The sequence below is a fragment of the Mesitornis unicolor genome, unplaced genomic scaffold (genome assembly GCF_000695765.1).
Source record: "Mesitornis unicolor isolate BGI_N332 unplaced genomic scaffold, ASM69576v1 scaffold3769, whole genome shotgun sequence".
Lineage (NCBI taxonomy): Eukaryota > Metazoa > Chordata > Aves > Mesitornithiformes > Mesitornithidae > Mesitornis > Mesitornis unicolor.
Window position 1 is genome coordinate 8671 of NW_010207807.1, and position 20071 is coordinate 28741.

Here is a 20071-nt window from a genome sequence, read left to right on the forward strand (position 1 = left end):
ATTTCAATTCTGCAGAAAACAAATTAACAAATCATTCTTTATTGTCTTCTTCCTGCACAGATGGTAATAGCTGAGAAAAGAAAAATAACAAAACTTGAGCCAGCTAGACTGCTGTTTTGATAAATGAGTAATCTTTGCACATTTGCATCTACTTTGTTTAATATTTTTCCCATACAGATACTTCATCGATTGGAAGAATGATGTGGACAGCTACTTTACAATAGATGCTACTGAAGGAACCATTGCTACTAATGAATTACTGGACAGAGAAAGCACAGCACAGTACAATTTCTCTATAATTGCAAGTAAAGTTAGTAAGTATGACACAAACTGAATTAATATGTTAATGTGTTATTTTTTTCAGAAAAATGTATGCTCAGGCATAAATATGCTGTGAAGAGGTTATTAAAGAAGGACCAATAAATATTTTGCCAGACTCACTGGTTAAGTGTGATGTTCAAACAGCCCTGTATAGTAAGGTTTTTCTAGTAGCTCTCACGCAGGCATAGTTCCCTTGGAAGCTGAAAAACCTATTAACAGCACAAAGAGCATGAGGACCTGTATGGAGACCTTCCAATTCTTATTTCTGATTTTGCAATTCATTCCTTATGAAACTAAGTTAGTCAATTAACAGGCCTGTCAATCTGCCTTTTGAAGGTAGAAAAATTTAAAGACACATTTAAGGCTCTAAATAAATCCAACTGTGTGCTGCATCTCTGCTCATGTGTTTTCTCTCTGCCCAAGACTTGATGTGTAACCACCTGTTTTCTTTTGCTATATGATTGGTGGTGGGTTTGGTTTTTTTTGTTTGCTTGTTTCTTGTCTTTGTGTCTTCTTCTACATAGTTTTTTTTAATATGTAAGAACTTCCTTCTTCCAATGTATTGTGTAGCTGCAGCTTTATTCATTGCCATGCTTCTGTGTAGTATTCCTCCTTCATGATCCTATGAAACTTAAACACTTGTAGACATAAACCACCCTCTGAATACAAGTCTTTTGGTTACTTTTGTTCAGTGCTGACATAGAAACACTGAAAAGGGCATCTCTTATTAGAGAAAAAGTGGACTGAACAGTGTCTTGGCATGTATTTGATTACGTAAGGAAAGTGGTCTGATAGTCAATCAATTGCATAAACTTGCCTCACTTACACTATTGTTACTTAAGTACTTTCAGTTCTTCATTACCTTGTATCTTTAAAATAAACCATCTCCAAACTAGTCACAGACATAAATTCTGTTACTTAAAAAGCTTTATTGATAAAATATATATTTTGCCTACTCACTGTGAGAGAAAAATAACAAAAAAACCCAAAACACCTTTTAGACACTTCCTAATGATCATTCTGCAAATTAGCTTTTCTTGAATAAGCCAATTGTAAACAAAGACCACTAGCTTTATCTCCAGATAACGAGAAAAAGAAATAAAAATTGCTTTACCATATATGTGGAAAATGAGGCTTGAATGGACTCCTTTCCTGTGCCTAAGACCTGAGGCCTTCTAAGTGATTGGTCCCCTTTGTTCTTTATAGTTTCAAAATGAAACCCTGTGTGAATCACAGATGATGCTTGTGTTACATTTTTTCTCACAACCAGTAAAGTCTTGAAGTAATATTATGACTTTTGACCAATCGAGTTACCTTTCGAACAATGGCACAAATGGCATCCAGTTTAGATAGCTAAACAATGCAGCAGGAAATTGATAAATGTAAATATAGATATGGATGTACCATTTAGACTTTTCTTACAAGCTGATAAATCTGACTATTATTACCACTAAAGCACCAAAAGTTATACTTTTTAAAGAAATACATTCCAAAAATAATGCAGAAGAGAATTACCTTGTGATTATTAAAGTAAATGTTTGTGATCACCTGCTGTGAGGAAAAAAATCTTGTTCAAAAGCCTGGTTGTTTAGGAATTTGTAAATTAATTTTGCATTTATTTGACATATATATTCATATATACATATATATATATAAATAAAATAAACATACTGAGGTTATTCTTCCCTAAAATCCAGGTCCTGCACCTTCATCCCTGCTTACACCAGACATGGTGCAGGTTGACAGCTTAAAGAGAGGCCCTTGGCAAACAGTTAATTATGAAATCTGATTGTCCTCGGCTTCCTTGTGCCAACTGGTGCAGTCACATCCAGGGAAGACTTTCTTACCCAGCAATAACAGTGTATCTTACATATGGACAGTATCTGCTGGTTCCATGTAGAGAACTGGGATAAGGGAAGTTATTCTACGCAAGTAATGCAATCACCAGCTCTGACCGTGTATCATTATACTATTATCTTTATTTCTAACTCTGAAAAAACTACAAACATCTGATCTAAACACTGTTTGGGAATCTATCTCCAAATAGCAGAACAACTGACTCTTGAGAACATCTTAAAGGTCTACCCAGTGTGGAGTGATGAATAGCCTGCTGTCATGTTAAAGACAAGATATCATAACTTTATTGTCACCCTTGTTAAAGAGGCTTGCCCAAAGTAGAGATCTTTTTAAGTGGCAGGGGGATGATTGCTATGCTGACACAGCCATGAAGGCAGCTGAATGCAGAAGGTCCCTTATTCAACCACTGAAATAAAAAATTAGCCTTTATATTGAACAAAGTGCATGAATAGGAAGGGAATTTTTCAAAACTTACAGGATTTTTTTCCTCCATTGCATTTCCCAATTTCTTCACACCTCCTTTCACTCTCTGATTATATTTCATTGTAGTTTCTTTTCTTAGAGTAAATCAACACTCCAGTAGCCTTCATGATCACTGTTTCTGAACATTTTTGATCCCACAGACTTTGTTCAAACTAATAAATTAAACATGGCTTTCATTCATTTCAAGCACAACAGCCAGCTGGCACTGAGCAGCCTATTTCTATGCCATTGTACACTCTCACCTTCCAAACAGGATGCCCGCATGTAAATCAATTCTTTGAGAGTTATCCTTTGCCCATAATAATTCCCAATACATGCATGTGAATTGTCCACAAGACCACTAATTGCCCCAGGCCAAAATTGTGCCAAGGGCTGCTCTAAGAATTTAATGGTATACAAAACCACAGTCTAGTGCTCAGAAAGTTCCCCAGTGTGTTGCTTAATCACCTAGTATGGAAATGGGTTTTGTATGTTACAAAAGAGGAAATAGATAAGATGCGTAAGATATTATTTCTGCTTTCTCATCCTTGAGGCACTAGTGAAGGTTGGAAATAAATGTAAAGTAACTATAATCCTTCCTGTCCAAACCATCTTCCCAACTCCTCTAACTCTAGGCCCATATTTCGTGAATGCTAAAGAAACCTCAGCCTAAATCTCAAGAGGGGGTTTATCTTCTCCTGCATGCCATAACTGGGATTAAGGAATCACTAGTTCTCCTTAGTGGTCAGTATCTATTTTCTCAGATATCTTGGATTTTCATAAGTTCATTAGTCAAAGTATTTTACATATTTTATACTACTGTAATATCCTTGAACCATGAAGATGTTAACAGATGACAGTACTCAGGCAAAAAAAGGAAGTAGGGTTGTCACTGTTTTACAGACAGGAGAACTGAAGAAGGAAGAAGCTTATTAATTTACAGGCAGAAATGAATCCTGAAATCAGTTTCTTAATTCCTAGGCTTATGATTTAACCAATTTTTCTTCTTATTGGTGTAACCTGGGTTTAAAAGGCAAGAGCAGATGTTTTCAGTTACTCACTTACTGATGCCAGCATGCGTGTTACTACTGTGCTTACAGGGTTCAAAAAGATTTTACTTTGAGACAAGCAGCAAAAAAAAAACCCAAAAACAGAAAATAGAGGTAAAATCTGCAAAGTGGTGTTTGAAATGCAGTACTTCATTCTTATTCACATCAAGTATTACAGGTTTTTGTAATTATATATGAATTGAGATCTATACACAATCTTCTTGCGGTCTTTGTTTTTTTTTAACTACTACATGAGTAGTTAAGCTGATTTCAGCACAAACCAGAAAGAAAGTTAATCACATAAATAAACTGAAAACCAGAAGTAGATCCATCTTATGCTGTAGTAATTCTGTTTTCTTTCATATTTGTTTTTTGCTTATCATTTATGGAAGATAAAATTCTATGTTGCTAAAATACTTAGCAAGAAAAGATTTTAACCTCTAATATATATTTCACAGAATCATAGAAAATAAATCACGGGCCATCACTGAAAAATAAATATGAAAAGTATACTCAGATTTGCGAATATTTCCAGAGCATGTTATCCTATCATGATATTGAGGCAAGGCAAAATGTCAGATCCCACTGTTCATTTTTAAAATATATGGTCCCATCATTTGTACACTGTTCCAAGACACTGAAAAAATGATTTATGTAAGATACTTCAAAAATATAACCTAAAAATTCTTCTTCTAGAAATGGATACATTTAATAGAAATTACTAAAAAAACCCTACTGTCTCCCATGTACATGATGCATAAACTTTAAATACATTCATTCTTTTACTGGAAAGGCATTTTTAACACATTTCTAAAAGGAAATGAACTAACATATATGCCTGTACTTTCATGGCAACATATTAATCTCTAATAAGTTTCAAGAATGTATCCTGAACTCCTGTTTTTCAGTGTTGCACCTTAAAATAAACACACAGAAACTAAAGGTAAACCTGAGTTACTCCATGTGAGTTGCTCTGCTCTTAGCAGTGAGCACTGCTAGAAGCGAAGTTTTACATTAGGTTGTTTCTGCCAGTAACTGCTTGAACTTGGCCTAGTCAGGGCTTTTCTGATCTCTGTATATATTGAGAGTCAGGGTCCTGCCCTGTACTGACTAAAATAAATTCTTAGTACATTTTTGTTTCCTATTTTACAAAGGAACCAATTCAACCATGAGCAAGCAATCTAGGTTCCTTTGGCTCTTCAAGTATCTAAAGAACCACTGCCTAATTCCCAGCTGCTAGGCCAAACTGTCTTCATTCATACTGCACAATGCCTTTCTCAGCAGAGACATTCTGCAAGTAGGGATGATGCTGAATTGGAAATGAATCAGGATTAAAACAGATATTATTAGATATGGTCATTATTAATTAGATATTCTCATAGCAAGAAACTGCAAATATTATGTGATTTGGGTAGTGGTTTTTTGTGGGGTTCTTTTTTAGATTCCAAGCCGAGTTTGTAGGATGGTCAGTTTATCTACAACTTGTAAACAGGTAAAACCACTTGCAGCTGGTCCTCCTTAACTAGGAAATCATTGAGGAATACTTTTTGGCTTTGACAGACGTCTCTTGAAAACATTTCATTTAGTAGTTCCTAAGAACAAGAAAGAAATCATGTAAAGTTTCTACGGTGGCACTATGAAGAAATTTTTGCCCCTTGCTGTGTTAGTTATAAACAGCAGAAATGCAAAGATTTGTATAAACTATGGAGTAAGCAGCTAATAATCTGCAAATAATTGAAGGGTCTATTTATGTCTGAAGATTCAAGAAAACTGTTCTTGTATGTAAACACAACCCCATGCTGACACTCCTACACCACCCTGATTCATAACATAGATTTCTTGAATAGTTAACTGTGTCAGTGTAGTGACTGCCAGTCTTCTTAAATGCAAAAAGATAAAATAATTATCCTTTTGCCTCACCATTTAAACTATTTGTATGTACCTGCTGTCTTGCAAGGTGTCTCAGCATAAAGTAAAAGAAAATATTTCCTGTTTTGTATTGAATCTGTGTCTCTGCAAGACTTCGCATTTGCAGATAAACTTGTTTATAAAATGCATCTAGTGTCTGATGAAGATCATCTGCATTGGTAGAACAATGGGAAAAGCATAATGTATACTCTTTTTTAGCACTTGTTTTGCACGAAGGTACTTGCTGCTTGCATATACCTATACGGTTAAAGAAATAACTGTTACAACATAGCCTATGATTTAACAAGTTGAATGCTAGCTGAACATGTTTCACTGCTAAATTTACCACCGACTCTGTCTGGCTTTCAGCAAGACTTTTCTTTATATCTTTCATTCTTACTTTTCTCCATCTTTTAAATGGGTATGCTCATTAATATCTTGAAGATGTAAACAGTGGCTAAGTAATAAATATTTATTTCCTATCTTCCATTGTGGAAAACAGAATTCAGTTTTAATAATTGGAAGCATTTTCCACAGTCTCCATGAAAATTGATCTGAGAAAAGTTTGCATCTTTAATTACAGGTACAACTTCAAATTCTTTAATTTATACTCTGATAAACATAATCATGTTGATTGATTCCTTAGTCCATGATGAGTAATGGATCAGAGTCTGGTACAAAACGACATTTGCTTCTGATTTCTCCATAGTTCAAACCAGAAATAAATGGAAGTCAAAAGCCTTCAGAAGTCACAGTACTGGGATCAAAACAGTTTATGACAGCTCATAGACACTGGTGATAACAGCAAATATAAATAGTATTTCTTAATGCTTTTCTCCTAAAAATCATTTATAGGTAACCCACTATTAACCAGCAAAGTCAACGTTATAATAAATGTCCTGGATGTCAACGAGTTTCCTCCTGAAATTTCAGTTCCATATGAGACATCTGTATGTGAAAATGCCAAACCAGGACAGGTATTTAAAATTTGTAATGCTTGCTATTTTGCTTTTTCTTTCCGTATTATTTATAAGAATTGAAATTTCTGGGTTTGAAAATGACATCATGGTTAAAATTCTTTTACAAATAAAATGTTAGTGTTGAAAATGCTCACCTTTTGGAATTCTGTTTGTTGACCTTTTTGGTCTATTTATTTTTATTATCCCTGATTATATGGGCCTGAGACACCATTTACTGTGCATTTAGTAACTATGTAAGGAGAAATAATCCCTTCCTTAAAGACAGTTAAATATAAGGGTAAAACTGCAGAGAATAAATGGAACAGGATGCATTACACATGTTTCCCTGTCTTATTCTGAGAAAAAGAACCCACATCCCCAAGGACAATCCTCCTGAAAGCTTGTTTCAATAAGCAGTTTCAAATACGTACATAGCATGCAAAACCTATTTCAGATTCAGATTATCACCTTATACCATAAGTAATGCCAGTATTAATAGTGCTGGCTCCAGAAGTTGTTAGCGTGCAATACTTCTGAATAAAATTTGTGTGATTAAACGCAGTGCTGGAAAGCACCAAGGCTGACCATCATAGATATTAACAGCTAATAGTGATACCAAGACAAGACTTGTAACTTCAACTGTGCAGGTTTGAGAGTTACTGCCAGCCACGGAAGGAACATATTCACCCTGCTGTGTAATCAGTGACTTCTCTTTATGTGTATGTAATATATAATCAGTCCAGTTTTATTGTCTTTATTACATATTTGTCCATGACTTCATATGATATTCGTATTTCATCTTTTTTTAAAAAAATATATGTTTCAACTAACTACCATACAGCCTAATTTAACTTCTAGTTTATCAGATACATTTAGTTAGTACCTTATCCAGGCACTGACAGTAGGGAGCCTTTGACAGGGAAGGCTGAGATAAGCACTGAGCTGTCAAAAATTAGAAATGTTTAGATATTTGTTACATAAAAAAATGCTTGCCTTTTTAAAAAAACAGTGGCAATTCTACTAGGAAACATTTTAACTGCACTGTGCTTACCTGAAATCTAGTAGATAGGACTCTGGGATCCAAAAGTTCCTTCACACTTAGATGATGCAGATCTTTCAACCCTCTCTAATTCATTTCAAGCTGTAAAATTAGGGTGCAACTTTGTGAAGTACTACAACATATACCGATCATAACAGTGGTAGCAGTAGCAGCAGATAAAGTGAACTGGAAGTAATCACTCACCTGAAAACAATCACTAGTATTTTGATACAAAAGATAAATATTAAATACTTCTGCTATGAATATAGAGTAAATCTTTCCGATTTCCTTCAGCTATGTCAAAGCGACACATTCTGAGACATCAGGAGCCCTCTGAAGGCTATAGTATTCAGACTTCTTGCCTCCACTGTTCACTATATTAGGGAAGTGAGAGTAATCCAGCAGGATTTCACTTTCATTGTTTCATTTGATGTTAAGTTTGCACTTGTACAAAACTGCTTCTTTTACCAGAGTCAATTGACTTCCGAATTAATATTAATCTGGTTTCAGGTGATACAGACTGTCACTGCAGCAGACAAAGATTTGTCACCAGCTGGGCAAAGGTTTTCCTTCAGACTGTCAGCTGAGGCTTCCAACAAACCAAATTTCACAGTTCATGACTACAGAAGTAAGTTGCTTACCCATATCTCTCTTTCAGAGCAGCAGGCTGTGATTATAATGACAAACATGATTATTTTGCATTACAATCATGTCTACAGACTTTTAATTTGACATTTCTAATTGTCAAACTATCTAGGACATACACTAAATAAATAATAATAAATTAGGTCTTGCACATATTCAAATTTTTAGGGCACAGGAACACCAAAGACTGAGATTTCCCTACTGCAAAACCACTGCTACCTGTTTTATTTTCTTCTTTTTATCATTCAAGATCTCAGGAGGAACTCATATGCCAATGCAGGTATATCTTTAAACAAGGCACTGTTGCTGCTTCATTTAAATACTGTTACTTTTCTAACTGTTTTCAAAGTACCCAGCGGTTGTGCTTTCTGGAGGATGCACAGTCCTGCAAAAGAATTCATTCTAAATATGGATAGTGCTGCTGTACTATAACATCCTACAACACTCTTAATTGTAGATTTATATAATTAACATCTCTAGTTTTCTCCTTGATATTTGTCATAACTGATCATGTTTTTATTTTTTTTTTCACTTGAATGATTTTGCTAACTGGCAAAGAACAAGATTTAAAAAAATTATCTTTTTTTTCTATCGTAAACATCTTAAAACATCTAGTCTTTTGACTAGTCACAGCTGAAATATCCTAATAAACTCTAGTAAATTTTCACCAGAATTTAATCCAATAAGGAAAAAAAAATAACAATAAGTTGATATGCTATTAGGTGTTCTTTAAAGAACTGTGGTATGATAAGCTTTTCACAAAAAAAGGCTTACATTACTCTGCAAAGAATACCTAAGATCATCCAATAAAACTCAGTAACATTCCTTTTCCTATTTAACTATGTATAAGTATTGTTGTTGAGAAAATGTATACAATTTAATTTAAATTTGAGATGATACTGAGTATGATGTAAGGGTTCCTTTCTTAAGAATTAAGTAAATCAAGCCCTAATAAGGACTAGAAATGGACAATACACAGCATGAAAAAAACTTGCCAAGGCCACTTATTTAGCCTTTTAAAAAAAACATTTATGTATATGAGACACATTATTTTTTAAGCCACGCACTTTTGCCAGTGTTATGTGATACAAAATTAAAGCCAACAAAATAAATATTACACAAGATAGCTATTAATCATTAAGACTTTTATCATTAAAAATGTTCAGGAAGAAATAAGTTTGAAGCAGCACAAAAATAAACCATGCTTGTTTTCTCTTTTTATATAGCTCCTCTTTGAGGATTATGAGATAAAAATGGTTTATGCCCAAGCTTGTGACTTTTATCTTAGTATGTCATAGGTAGCTAAAAATATTTTACGGATGAGAAAAGAATTTCACTTAAAGATTTGTAAATACAGTGTATAATGAAACCACAATCATTCATAATATTTCAAACAGGAATAATAGTAACTTATGGAGCCAAAAATATTTAGATCAGCATTTTATCAGAGACCATTCAAATAGTTTTATTGAGACAGACAGCTCAATGAATATGAAGGACAATCTTACCATTGATTCAAGTCCCTTTTCTTCTATTCTTGGAACATTAGGTCATCACTCTTCTTCAGAAGTGCTTAGTCTAAACAGTTTGGCTTTAATAGCTACTAGTATTTTAATATGTTGTGGCATTTCAACATATCACCCTCATTATGCTTTGCATCTGTGCCACACTGGTCTTAAAATTTTGGATAATACTTAAATTTGCTTCTTCTTAAAGTTGCACTGTAGCTTCTGTTATTTTCTGTTCCCTACATAGCTTTTGGTTGTATTTCCTTGTGAAAATTAGCATGATAAATTTTGCTAATGATTAAAATTGAAAAGAAAGAAAAGGTTCTCTGTATTTAAACAGAAGGAGGAAAATATACCTCTTTACAGCCTCTCTATATTTTACATTAAGTACTTTAATCTTTTCACACATTTGAAGGCCTATATGGGTAGCATATTTTTAATTATGTAGTCTTATAATACAAATACTGTGTATGTCTAAATATATTTACTCTTTTGGTCAAGATTTCTTTAAAGACAGCTTTAATTTCTTTCTGTCTATTTAATAAAATATCCTTTAATTTCACCAAGACCAGTTTTTTTAAGTAATTAAGGTTGGAAAGGACCTCTAAAATCACCAAGTCCAACCATCAACCCAACACTACCATGCCCACTAAATCATGTCCCCAAGTGCCATGCCTGCACATTTTTTGAACACCTCCGGGGATGGTGACTCCACCACTTCCCTGGGCATCCTGTTCCAATGCTTGCCCACTCTTTCAGTGAAGAAATTTTTCCTAATATTGAATCTAAACCTCCCCGGAGCAAATTTCCTCTCATCCTACCACGTGTTACCTGGGAGAAGAGACCAACACCCACCTCATTACAACCTCCTTCCAGGTAGTTACAGAAATCAATAAGGTCTCCCATCAGCCTCCTCTTCTCCAGGCTGAACAATACCACTTCCCCCAGCAGCTCCTCATAAGGCTTGTAATCCAGACTCCTCACCAGTTTCATTGCCCTTCTCTGGACACGCTCCTGTGCCTCAACGTCTTGTCATAAGGGGCTCAAAACTGCACATAATGTTCAAGGTGCGGCCTCTCCAATGCCAAGTACAGAGGTATAATGACTTCCGTACTCTTGCTGGTCAAGCTATTTCTGATACATACCATTACAAACTATTGTTTTAAATACAAGTCTTCCAGTTCTTCTCATGTCATTTTAACATATTTAATTCCTCAAAAGAATCTTTAAACTTAAAAAGGCTATTCAGTAATTAAACTCAATGACCTTTCTCATTTACAGTTTTTGTGAAGTGTGTTTAGCATGTAAGTTTGGTGAGGAAATTCGTCAAATATTATTAGATAATTAAATTTCCCCATTTAAACCAGTAATGTTGATACCAAGATGACTTTGGATCTCAGTAGTCTATTAACAAAATTTCTCTACTGTATAAAAATAACGCAATATTCCCATTAAAAATTGAGTAAAAAAACAAGTACACAATTTTTCATGCATAAATGTTTATGTGTATGTACCTATACACACACTCTTAAAAGCATTTCTTAACTCTAACTAAAAAAGAAGAAACTAGTATAATATGTATTAAAAAATAAGGAAGACAGTTAAATAATCTTTTGTGGAATGTTTTCCAACCATGAAAGACCTTTTAATTGTTTGATTATTTTTACAGAGCTGTTAGAAAATATCTTCAAGTAGAAACTCTGTATATTTTTTTTCAATATCTTCTGCCTTTTTACGAAAAAAGGAGGAAGGTCTGCTTTGTGCACAATTTAAAGGTATAATAACACAACCGTATTTTCACTACAGAAACCTTTAAAAAACATAAATAACATTATTTTCAGAGTTAGCAATTATGTTAGTAGCAAGGAGGTACTATGTGAAAGGAATTTTATTTTTTTTTGAGGAAACAATCTTGCTCACTGTGTTACAAATAATGCTTTTACAATTAAATGTGGTGTTTAACATTTTTAAGCACATGAAGAAGCCAAATAAACAGTGCTATTCTGTACAGCTAAAAACTAATTGGTGCTGTGATATTACAGCAGGTGTTATATGTTTGTAGTGCACCCAAGAGAATAAACTTTTCCAGGTTCCATACTTCCTCATAATATAACTTAATGAGGACAGAAGCACGACAGAAGCTCAAGGTTGTCATTTGAATTCTCTATAAATATAAACACAGGGAAATGTTATGTTTCTACACTGCGCTTTCAGCAGGGCTGAGACCAATCTTCCAGCTGTGAATAGAAGTGAGAGACCCTGGCAGACCTGGAGTGCTTTCAACTGAGCCACCCAACTTCTTCTTTCCACTTTGCTGACCTCTCTCTGCTCCCTAGAGGGTTGCTTCCCTGCTGAGCACACTCAGTTGCTCATGTAAGAAAGGGACTTTTCCTTCCCTCCAGACTGTCACACACATCATGAAAATTAATTTTCAGACTGCAGCTCCAGGCTGCTCTGTGTAGAGTTCAAACATATTCTTGTGTCCATATTTTCAAAAGAAACTTGAATAACTGAAAGGGGTCATAGAAGAGCAACAAAAATTGTTAAGTCAAAGACTTAAGAGCTCAATCTGTTTGATTCTTCTCAAAGAATAGAAAGCCAGTTAGTTGCATTGTAACATGTATTAAAGTGATCGACAATGCTTTAATTAGAAGAAAAAAAATGTAGAAATAATTCTATTAATAGAAATAGAAATAAGAATAGAAATAAGATTAAGCTGGATGACGTCAAAATAGATCTAAAACTCTTTATACAGTGCAGATGATTAATCATAAAAAGAACAAGCTGGTTTGAATCAAACAATTTTGAAACATTTTTCCTTTTCAAAACTAAATGTTACTGAACTTGCTGCATCCATGTGTCATGTTTGATTTTGATAAAAGAAGGGCTTCTGAAATAAGCTTTTTGTCAGTCAAGTGCTTTCTCAATGGTGTCTTATCATAACATATCTGATTTTGGATATTTAGGGTTCCTTCTTATTGTCCTTACTCAGAACTGCACACAATTATCTGAGTGTTGAATTCAGAGCCCTTAATCCTTCTACCTACTGACAAAAGGCCAAGAAAGGACGGAAGTCATAACATGGACAGCAAATGACCTCTTCTAAAGATACAATAAAGCATATGGGTGAGATGGCAAAATGGTGACCGCTGCAGGCTGCCTTCATTTAGATCTGTCAGCTAATTAATTCCCTGCTAATTTCATTTTGGTTTTGCTTTCAATGTAATTCTTTTAATCTGCATATAATTTCCTTGCTACTCTGTTTGATTCAAGAAAAGCAGTGATAACTGAATATCTACTGGGAAGAAATGACAAAACATAACTTCTAGGACTTATGAACACATTCATGACTAACTGATGGAAAATGTACTGATTATAAAGTACCCTGTTAGTTTCTGTGCTTATTTTTAATGTGGTAGGAAAGCTGAAGGGGTTTTGCATTTTGTCTAGGTATATTACTTCCAGTTTTTAAAGGAAATTAATTAATTGATGGAGATTTGATTCTAAATCCATGTTCAATCAAGGTCCTTTTGACCACAGGCTTGGAATATAAGGAGATAAAGAGGAAAGAAAATTTGAAAATACTTTGTAACCTAATACCTGTAATGGTTTTTCTAATTGTTATTTATGTCTTCTTTGAAATTTTAGCTGTCAAGCTAACCAAGAAATGGAATACTGTTTAATTCTCTGCAAAAAATAGCTGTACCAATCAGAATAAAATACCTCCTGTAATGATAAAACACAGCGATTACATAAAGCACATAATTCACTGAGTTTCAGAAATGAAATAGCTGTCTATTACTAAATGTGATACAAACTACAGCAGTGAAGTACACAATCAAAATCCTGTAATGACTGTGTCATGTTTTACAGACAACACAGCTGGGATTGAAACCAGGAGAAATGGTTACAGCAGAAGGCAGCAAGAGCTGTACTTTCTTCCAGTAGTGATAGAAGATAGCAGTTATCCTGTCCAGAGCAGCACAAACACAATGACTATCCGTGTTTGCAGATGTGATTCTGATGGTACCATCCTGTCCTGCAACGTGGAAGCAATCTTCTTACCAGTAGGCCTCAGCACAGGAGCGCTGATTGCAATCTTGTTGTGTATTGTTATACTTCTAGGTTAGTCCTCATGAAATCGTGTAAAGTCCATTACTCTGATTATTCATGTGCGAATTTATTTGTGTTGTTATTATCTTTATCTAGTGTTTAACAAAAGCCACTGAAAATGTGTGGCAGTTTATGAGAATCAGCTTTCAGTGGAATCCAAACCATATTTTTTCTCTGATACAGTTTTTTAAAAATACTTTTCTTGAAGAATTAATATTTTTATATTATTATCAAGGTAGACAAGTCCTACTGACTGTAACATCAGTAGGGACTTAGTAAGGGTCTTTATTTAATACTAACCAATATTATAAATACCAATATTTCATGCCAACTTGAGAAAGAGGAGAATGAAGAAATGAGAATGAAGAAAATAATTGTAATGTGGATTTTGACTGGCTAGATCCATGTAAAATGTTACAGGAACATTTTAATTTTAGGCAAGTATGGATTCCATGAGGTGGAATTATCTTTTGATATACATTATATTTAAATATTGCCTTATTTACAGCATGCCCAAAGCAGTCAATACTCATGTACCTCCTACTTAAAATATAGCCTTAATGAACCCATAATGAAATAAAACCAACTTTGTAGCTTACACAGGCACAACATGGACTGCAGAAAGATTTTAACAGATGTTAGCCTATGCCTTTTCTTGATACCAGTGGGCTTCCTGTATCTCATGCTTCTCCTTATGTCTTTGCATAGGCAAAAATAGCTGCAGACAGAGAATATAACATATGGATACCTCTTTACATTTGGAAAATATAGTAATTTACCACTTAAGTAGATTACTGCAGGCTCAAGGTTACATAAAAGCTTCTGAGTAGCAGTAGGTAAAAGTCAGAATTTCTGTTCTGTGTCAAAATTTGATATTGTGATAAAAATGTTTCAAATCAGAATGAGAATGGCAAATGGTCATACTTCCATGGAGTAGAAACTAGTAACAAATACACCCATTTTGAAGAGTTTAAAGCAAAACAAAACAGTATTGGGTCAATTTTTCGGAAGCAAGAAGAATGCTATCTCCTTTACCACAATTCCTTGGGATTACTTTTTTATTTTTAGGGGTTTCCTCCATAAAAGCATCTGGGAGGGGGAGGGAAGGTGAGCCTCAGCATAAAAAATATTACATTATGAAAAAAGCTTTAACTTGTTTTCATGTGAAGAGATAAGTCAATTAGAACTCTGTCTTAAGGCAGGACTCCCAGGATATCTAACCTCTCTGTTACAGAGCTAAGTGCCTAGAAGCTCTAAACACACAGCTGTAGCAAAGCTTTTCAAGATGCCACCTTTGTGTCCACTAATCTGGGCAGCATGAATTGTGGAGAAGAGAGATTGATGCTTTTCATACCGAAATCACTTACAATGGCAGAGTGTCTGAGAAAGCAGGAATACCTGAAACCTGAATTTCCCCCACATTTGCTAGGTGATCATGAAGGCCTTCAACAGAACTGTGTTTAGGTTTCCCTAATGGTTTGTTGAAATAAATACAATTTTTATTTAAAAAAAACCAAGCATATTCTATTGAAAATAATTATGTCAGAGAACTCTTTACCAGCTCTGCTGCCGATTGATGCTCTTTGCATATACAAATCTAATAAAGGAATTTTAATTCCTCTTTTGCACAGAACACCACACTGAATTGCTAAGATTATGTTTGAAAAAAAGGTTGCGGTCCTTTAATAACTCCTTTCCAATCATCCTGGTAATACTACCCAGCAAAACTAATGTATAAATAATGAGATCTCCAGTGCTGATTTGTAACCTAAGACAATGACATTTATCTTATATGCAGACTTCCTTCTTACTATTCCACTGATCAATTTAAAAACTGCTTTTGGATTTTCATTTCTTGCTATGAACCTGGCCTGACACAGAGTCATTAAAATTGTGGTTGAAGTCATTCTTGTCAAACTCATTTCTACACAAAAGACAGTAAAATTATTACCAGAATCAGGAGTTCTTTTAGCCCACACAACTGACCATGAATTTATAATAATTCCAACTTCTGTATTCATTATTGTGTTACTTCAACAAGAGAACTTAGAGCACTCTTATTTCTACCAAGGCTCTTAGGGAATTAAAAGTAACCAAAAAGCCTATTTACTACAAACAGATACTGCATTCAATGAAATGTATTTCCAAACACAAACTACTGAAAAAAAAGAAACCTACAAACCGAATGCCATTGAGTTGCTACTTGGAATAGAACTAGTTTGTAACATTTTATATTATACAGAATCATCAAATCACAGTTGGAAGACACCTTTGAAGATCATCTACTCCAACCTCCCTTAATACAGCAGGGTCAGTTAGAGCAGGTTGCTTACAATTCAGTTGAGTTTCGAATATCTCCAAGGTTGGATAATCCACATCTCTGGGCAACATGATCCAATGCTTGAACATTCTGACAGTAAAGAAGCTTTTTTCTTACATTTTAGTGGAATTTCCTGCATTTCAATTTGTGCCCATTGTCTCTTGTCCTGTCACTGGGCATCACTGAGTAAAGTCTGGCTCTATCTTCTTTAGTTCCATCCATCAGGTACTTACACACGTTGTTAAGATCTCCCTGAGATGTTTTATCTGGGCTCAGCAGTCCCAGCTTTCTCATCCTTTCCTCATATGGAAGATATTTCAATCCTTTAATCATCTTTGTGTCTTGACACCGGACTCACTTCAGGAAGTCCATGTCTATCTTGTACTGAGGAGACCAGAGCTGTACCCAGAACTACAGGTGTATCTGACCAGGGCTGAATAGAGGGCAACCTTCACCTCCTTAGACGTCCTGACAACACTCTTCCTAATACTGCCCCAAGTGCTGTTATCCTTCTTTGCCACAAGGGCACATTGCTGGTTCATGGTGAATTTTCTGTCCTCCAGGACCCTAGGTCCTTCTCTATCAAGCTGCTTTCCAGCCAGTCAGCCAACAGCATCTGCAGTATGCAGTTATTCCTCTCCATATCCAGAATGGCATTTCCCTTTGTTGAACTTTAAGGAGTTCTTTTGGTCCATTCCCCCAGCCTGGTGAGGTACCTTTGAATGGTGGCATGACCTCTGTTTTGTGTTGTCTGCAAACCTGCTGTGAGTGCACTCAATCCAATGATCCAGATCGTTTATGAAGTTGTTAAACAGAAGTGGTCCCAGTATGGACACCTGAGGTACATCATTAAGGACTGGCCTCCATGTGGTCTTTGGGGTGTTGATCACAGCCCTTACAGCCTGGCAGTTTGGCCAGCTTTGCAGTCCACCTCACCATCTACTTGTCTAGTCCACATTTTCTCAGTTTTTCTGAGAAGGTTGTTATGGGAGGCAGCATCAAAAGCTTTTCTAATGTTAGGATAAAAACAGTGTACTTTTCTCCCTTCATCAACCAATCACCTCACTGTAGAAGGCTATCCGGTGAGTTAAGCACAATTACACCTTCATAAATCCATGCTGATTACTCCCGATCCATTCCTGTTCTTGATAGATTTGAAAATGGTTTCTAGAATTATTTGTTCCACCACTTTCCTCAGGATCAAGGTGAAGCTGACTGGCTTGTAGTTCCCTAGCTCATTCTTCTTGCCTTTTTTAAAGATACGAGTGACACTTGCTCCAGTTCCTGGAAACTTCTTCCAGTTCCCATAACTTTTCAAAAATTATCACAAATGACCTCACAATGACATGAGTCAATCTCCTTCACCATTCATGTATATATTCCATCAGATCTCATATCCTTGTGTGTGTCCAGTTTGTTTAAGTGTTCCCTAACCTGATCCTCTTCCAGGATAAGAGGATAAGTCTTTCTTTTTTCAGACTTTCCCTCTGGTCTCACAAACCTGGGATTCCTGAAGGACAAACTTACCAATAAAGACAGAGGCAAAGAAGCCATTGAGTAGGCTGGACTTTTCTGTGTCCTTTGTCAACAGGTCCCCTGCTCCATTCAGCAGCAGGCCCACATTTTCCCTACTTCCTGTTTTGCTGCTGTCATACTTTTAAAAGCCTTTCAAGTTGCCATTCATGTCTCTTGTGACACACAATGCCAGATGGACTTTGACTTTCCTAACTGCACCTCTACTGCACCTCTGCATGTTCAGACAGTTGCTGTATATTCCTCCTGGCCTATCTGTATGTGTTTGCACTTATGACATGCTTCTTTTTTGTCTCTGAGTTTAGTCAGGAGCTCCTTATTCATCCATGCAGGCCTCCTGCTGCATTTGCTTGATTTTCTGCTGATTGGGATGGACCACTGTTGAGCTTGGAGGAGGTGATACTTGAAAATCGACCAGCTCTCCTGGACACCTTTTCTCTTCAGACCCATATCACATGGGATTTTTCAAAGCAGATACCTGAAAATGTCAAACTGTGCCGTATAAAAAGATGAAGGAGGATTATTTTGTCTCCATTTCAAAGATTCCAAATAACTTTTTACTCCTTTTACTCTGTGGTTTTTTGTTTCTTCTCTGCAATGTGGAAATTTGGGGATTTTTATCTATTTTGCTAGGAATTAATTAAAAAAAATCCATCTCTCTGTCTCTCTGAACTATAAAGGTGAACTTTTGTCCAGTTCTATTTGTTTGCAAAGCAGGCCAGTAGGAAAATTTGTTACTTCCTCTAGCAGTACAGCAAGCACTAAGGAGTTAGACTCACACATCAAACAGCAAATGACTTTTCATTGACTAGAGCACTGCTATTTTTAAAAGAATAGTAGAAGCATATCTTCTAAAGGAAGAAGTCTCTTTGATTGCTTGCAACTTTCAAAGGTAGATATAATGATGTATTATCACAGTACTAAATTATTTCTGTGCATGTCTTAACTTCAATTTTCTTTCTTTACAGTCATTGTGGTACTGTATGTAGCACTACGGAGGCAGAAGAAAAAAGATACCCTGATGACCTCTAAAGAAGACATCAGAGACAATGTTATCCATTATGATGATGAAGGAGGTGGAGAAGAGGACACCCAGGCTTTCGACATAGGTGCCCTGAGGAATCCCAAAGTGATTGAAGATAACAAAATACGCAGGGACATAAAACCAGACACCTTGCGTTTTCAACGTCAGAGACCACCAGTGGAAGATAACACAGACATAAGAGATTTCATTAATCAAAGGCTGCAGGAAAATGATGTAGATCCAACTGCACCCCCTTATGACTCCTTGGCAACCTATGCTTATGAAGGAAATGGATCTGTTGCAGAGTCTCTCAGCTCTATAGACTCCCGTACTACAGAGGCAGACCAGGATTATGACTATCTGAGTGACTGGGGACCTCGCTTTAAGATCTTGGCAGACATGTTTGGAGAAGAAGAAAGTTATAACCCTGACAAAGTCACTTAAATACAACTCCAACAGTGAAATAAAAATAAAAGTAAACCAACAACAATTTTAAAAGATAAACCTAAGCTTTATAATATGACAGGATTTCTTTGATTATAAAAGACAGCAACTGTTTCCAGCAAGTTATGACATTTATCATACTGTCAGTTTTGGTTTGATCTGCAAAGGAAAGATAAATCCTGTAATATACACAGCTTTTTTGTTGTTGTTATTTTGTTACTCTGGAATTACACTGAGACAAGCTCAGGTCTACAAGGTACAGTTTACTGACCTGACTTAGAAAGAAGATAGTTTTCTGGCATCACAGTGGAAGAGTGGTAGCTTTTTCGTAATTCCACTAAAGTGCCTATAAACTTTTATCATTTCAGTGGTAAAGAGTCTACTGTGATGGTGTTACAAAACTGATTGATAAACTGGACAAGAACTTTAAGACAAGAAGCAATAGCAACATGCTGACTTCTTTTAGAACGAAAATGGAGATCACTTCCTGGAGTATGTCTAATGACTAAAACTAAGGGGAGAGGGGTGTACATTGTGTTTGGGGATTATGTATGTTTTTTTTTTAAAGAAGAAAACAGTATGTTGAGACATCATATTTCCTCTTCCAAAATTTCTCTGACAATTTAAATTTAAACTGCTGTTGCTCACTCTGAAGATGTAAAGCCCAAATTAAAAAGGAAAAGTTCTTAGCATACATCAATGAATATTAAAATGTTCATACAAATATCACATTTTTCCAAAATAAAAGATGAAAGCAGCTACTCCTTTATGTGAAGGAAATTTCTCTTGGCTCCCCCTATTCTATTAACGTGAAACTACTATTAGAACGTATAAAGGAGAAGAATTTTTTTAGGAGTATTATTATATTTTTAGTACCAAGACATTTTTT

General features: G+C 35.4%; 1 protein-coding gene across 1 annotated transcript; it reads left to right on the forward strand.

The window, feature by feature from the left end:
- Nucleotides 1-177: 177 nt before the first annotated feature.
- LOC104546762 (cadherin-12) lies at nucleotides 178-19834 on the forward strand (the record flags this gene model as incomplete). The annotated part of the gene is made up of 5 exons (XM_010192240.1): nucleotides 178-314; nucleotides 6453-6574; nucleotides 8106-8223; nucleotides 13622-13873; nucleotides 18683-19834. Coding segments are annotated over 5 exons (1129 nt in total), but the record flags the coding sequence as incomplete, so codon positions are not given.
- Between the last annotated feature and the right edge of the window lie 237 nt (nucleotides 19835-20071).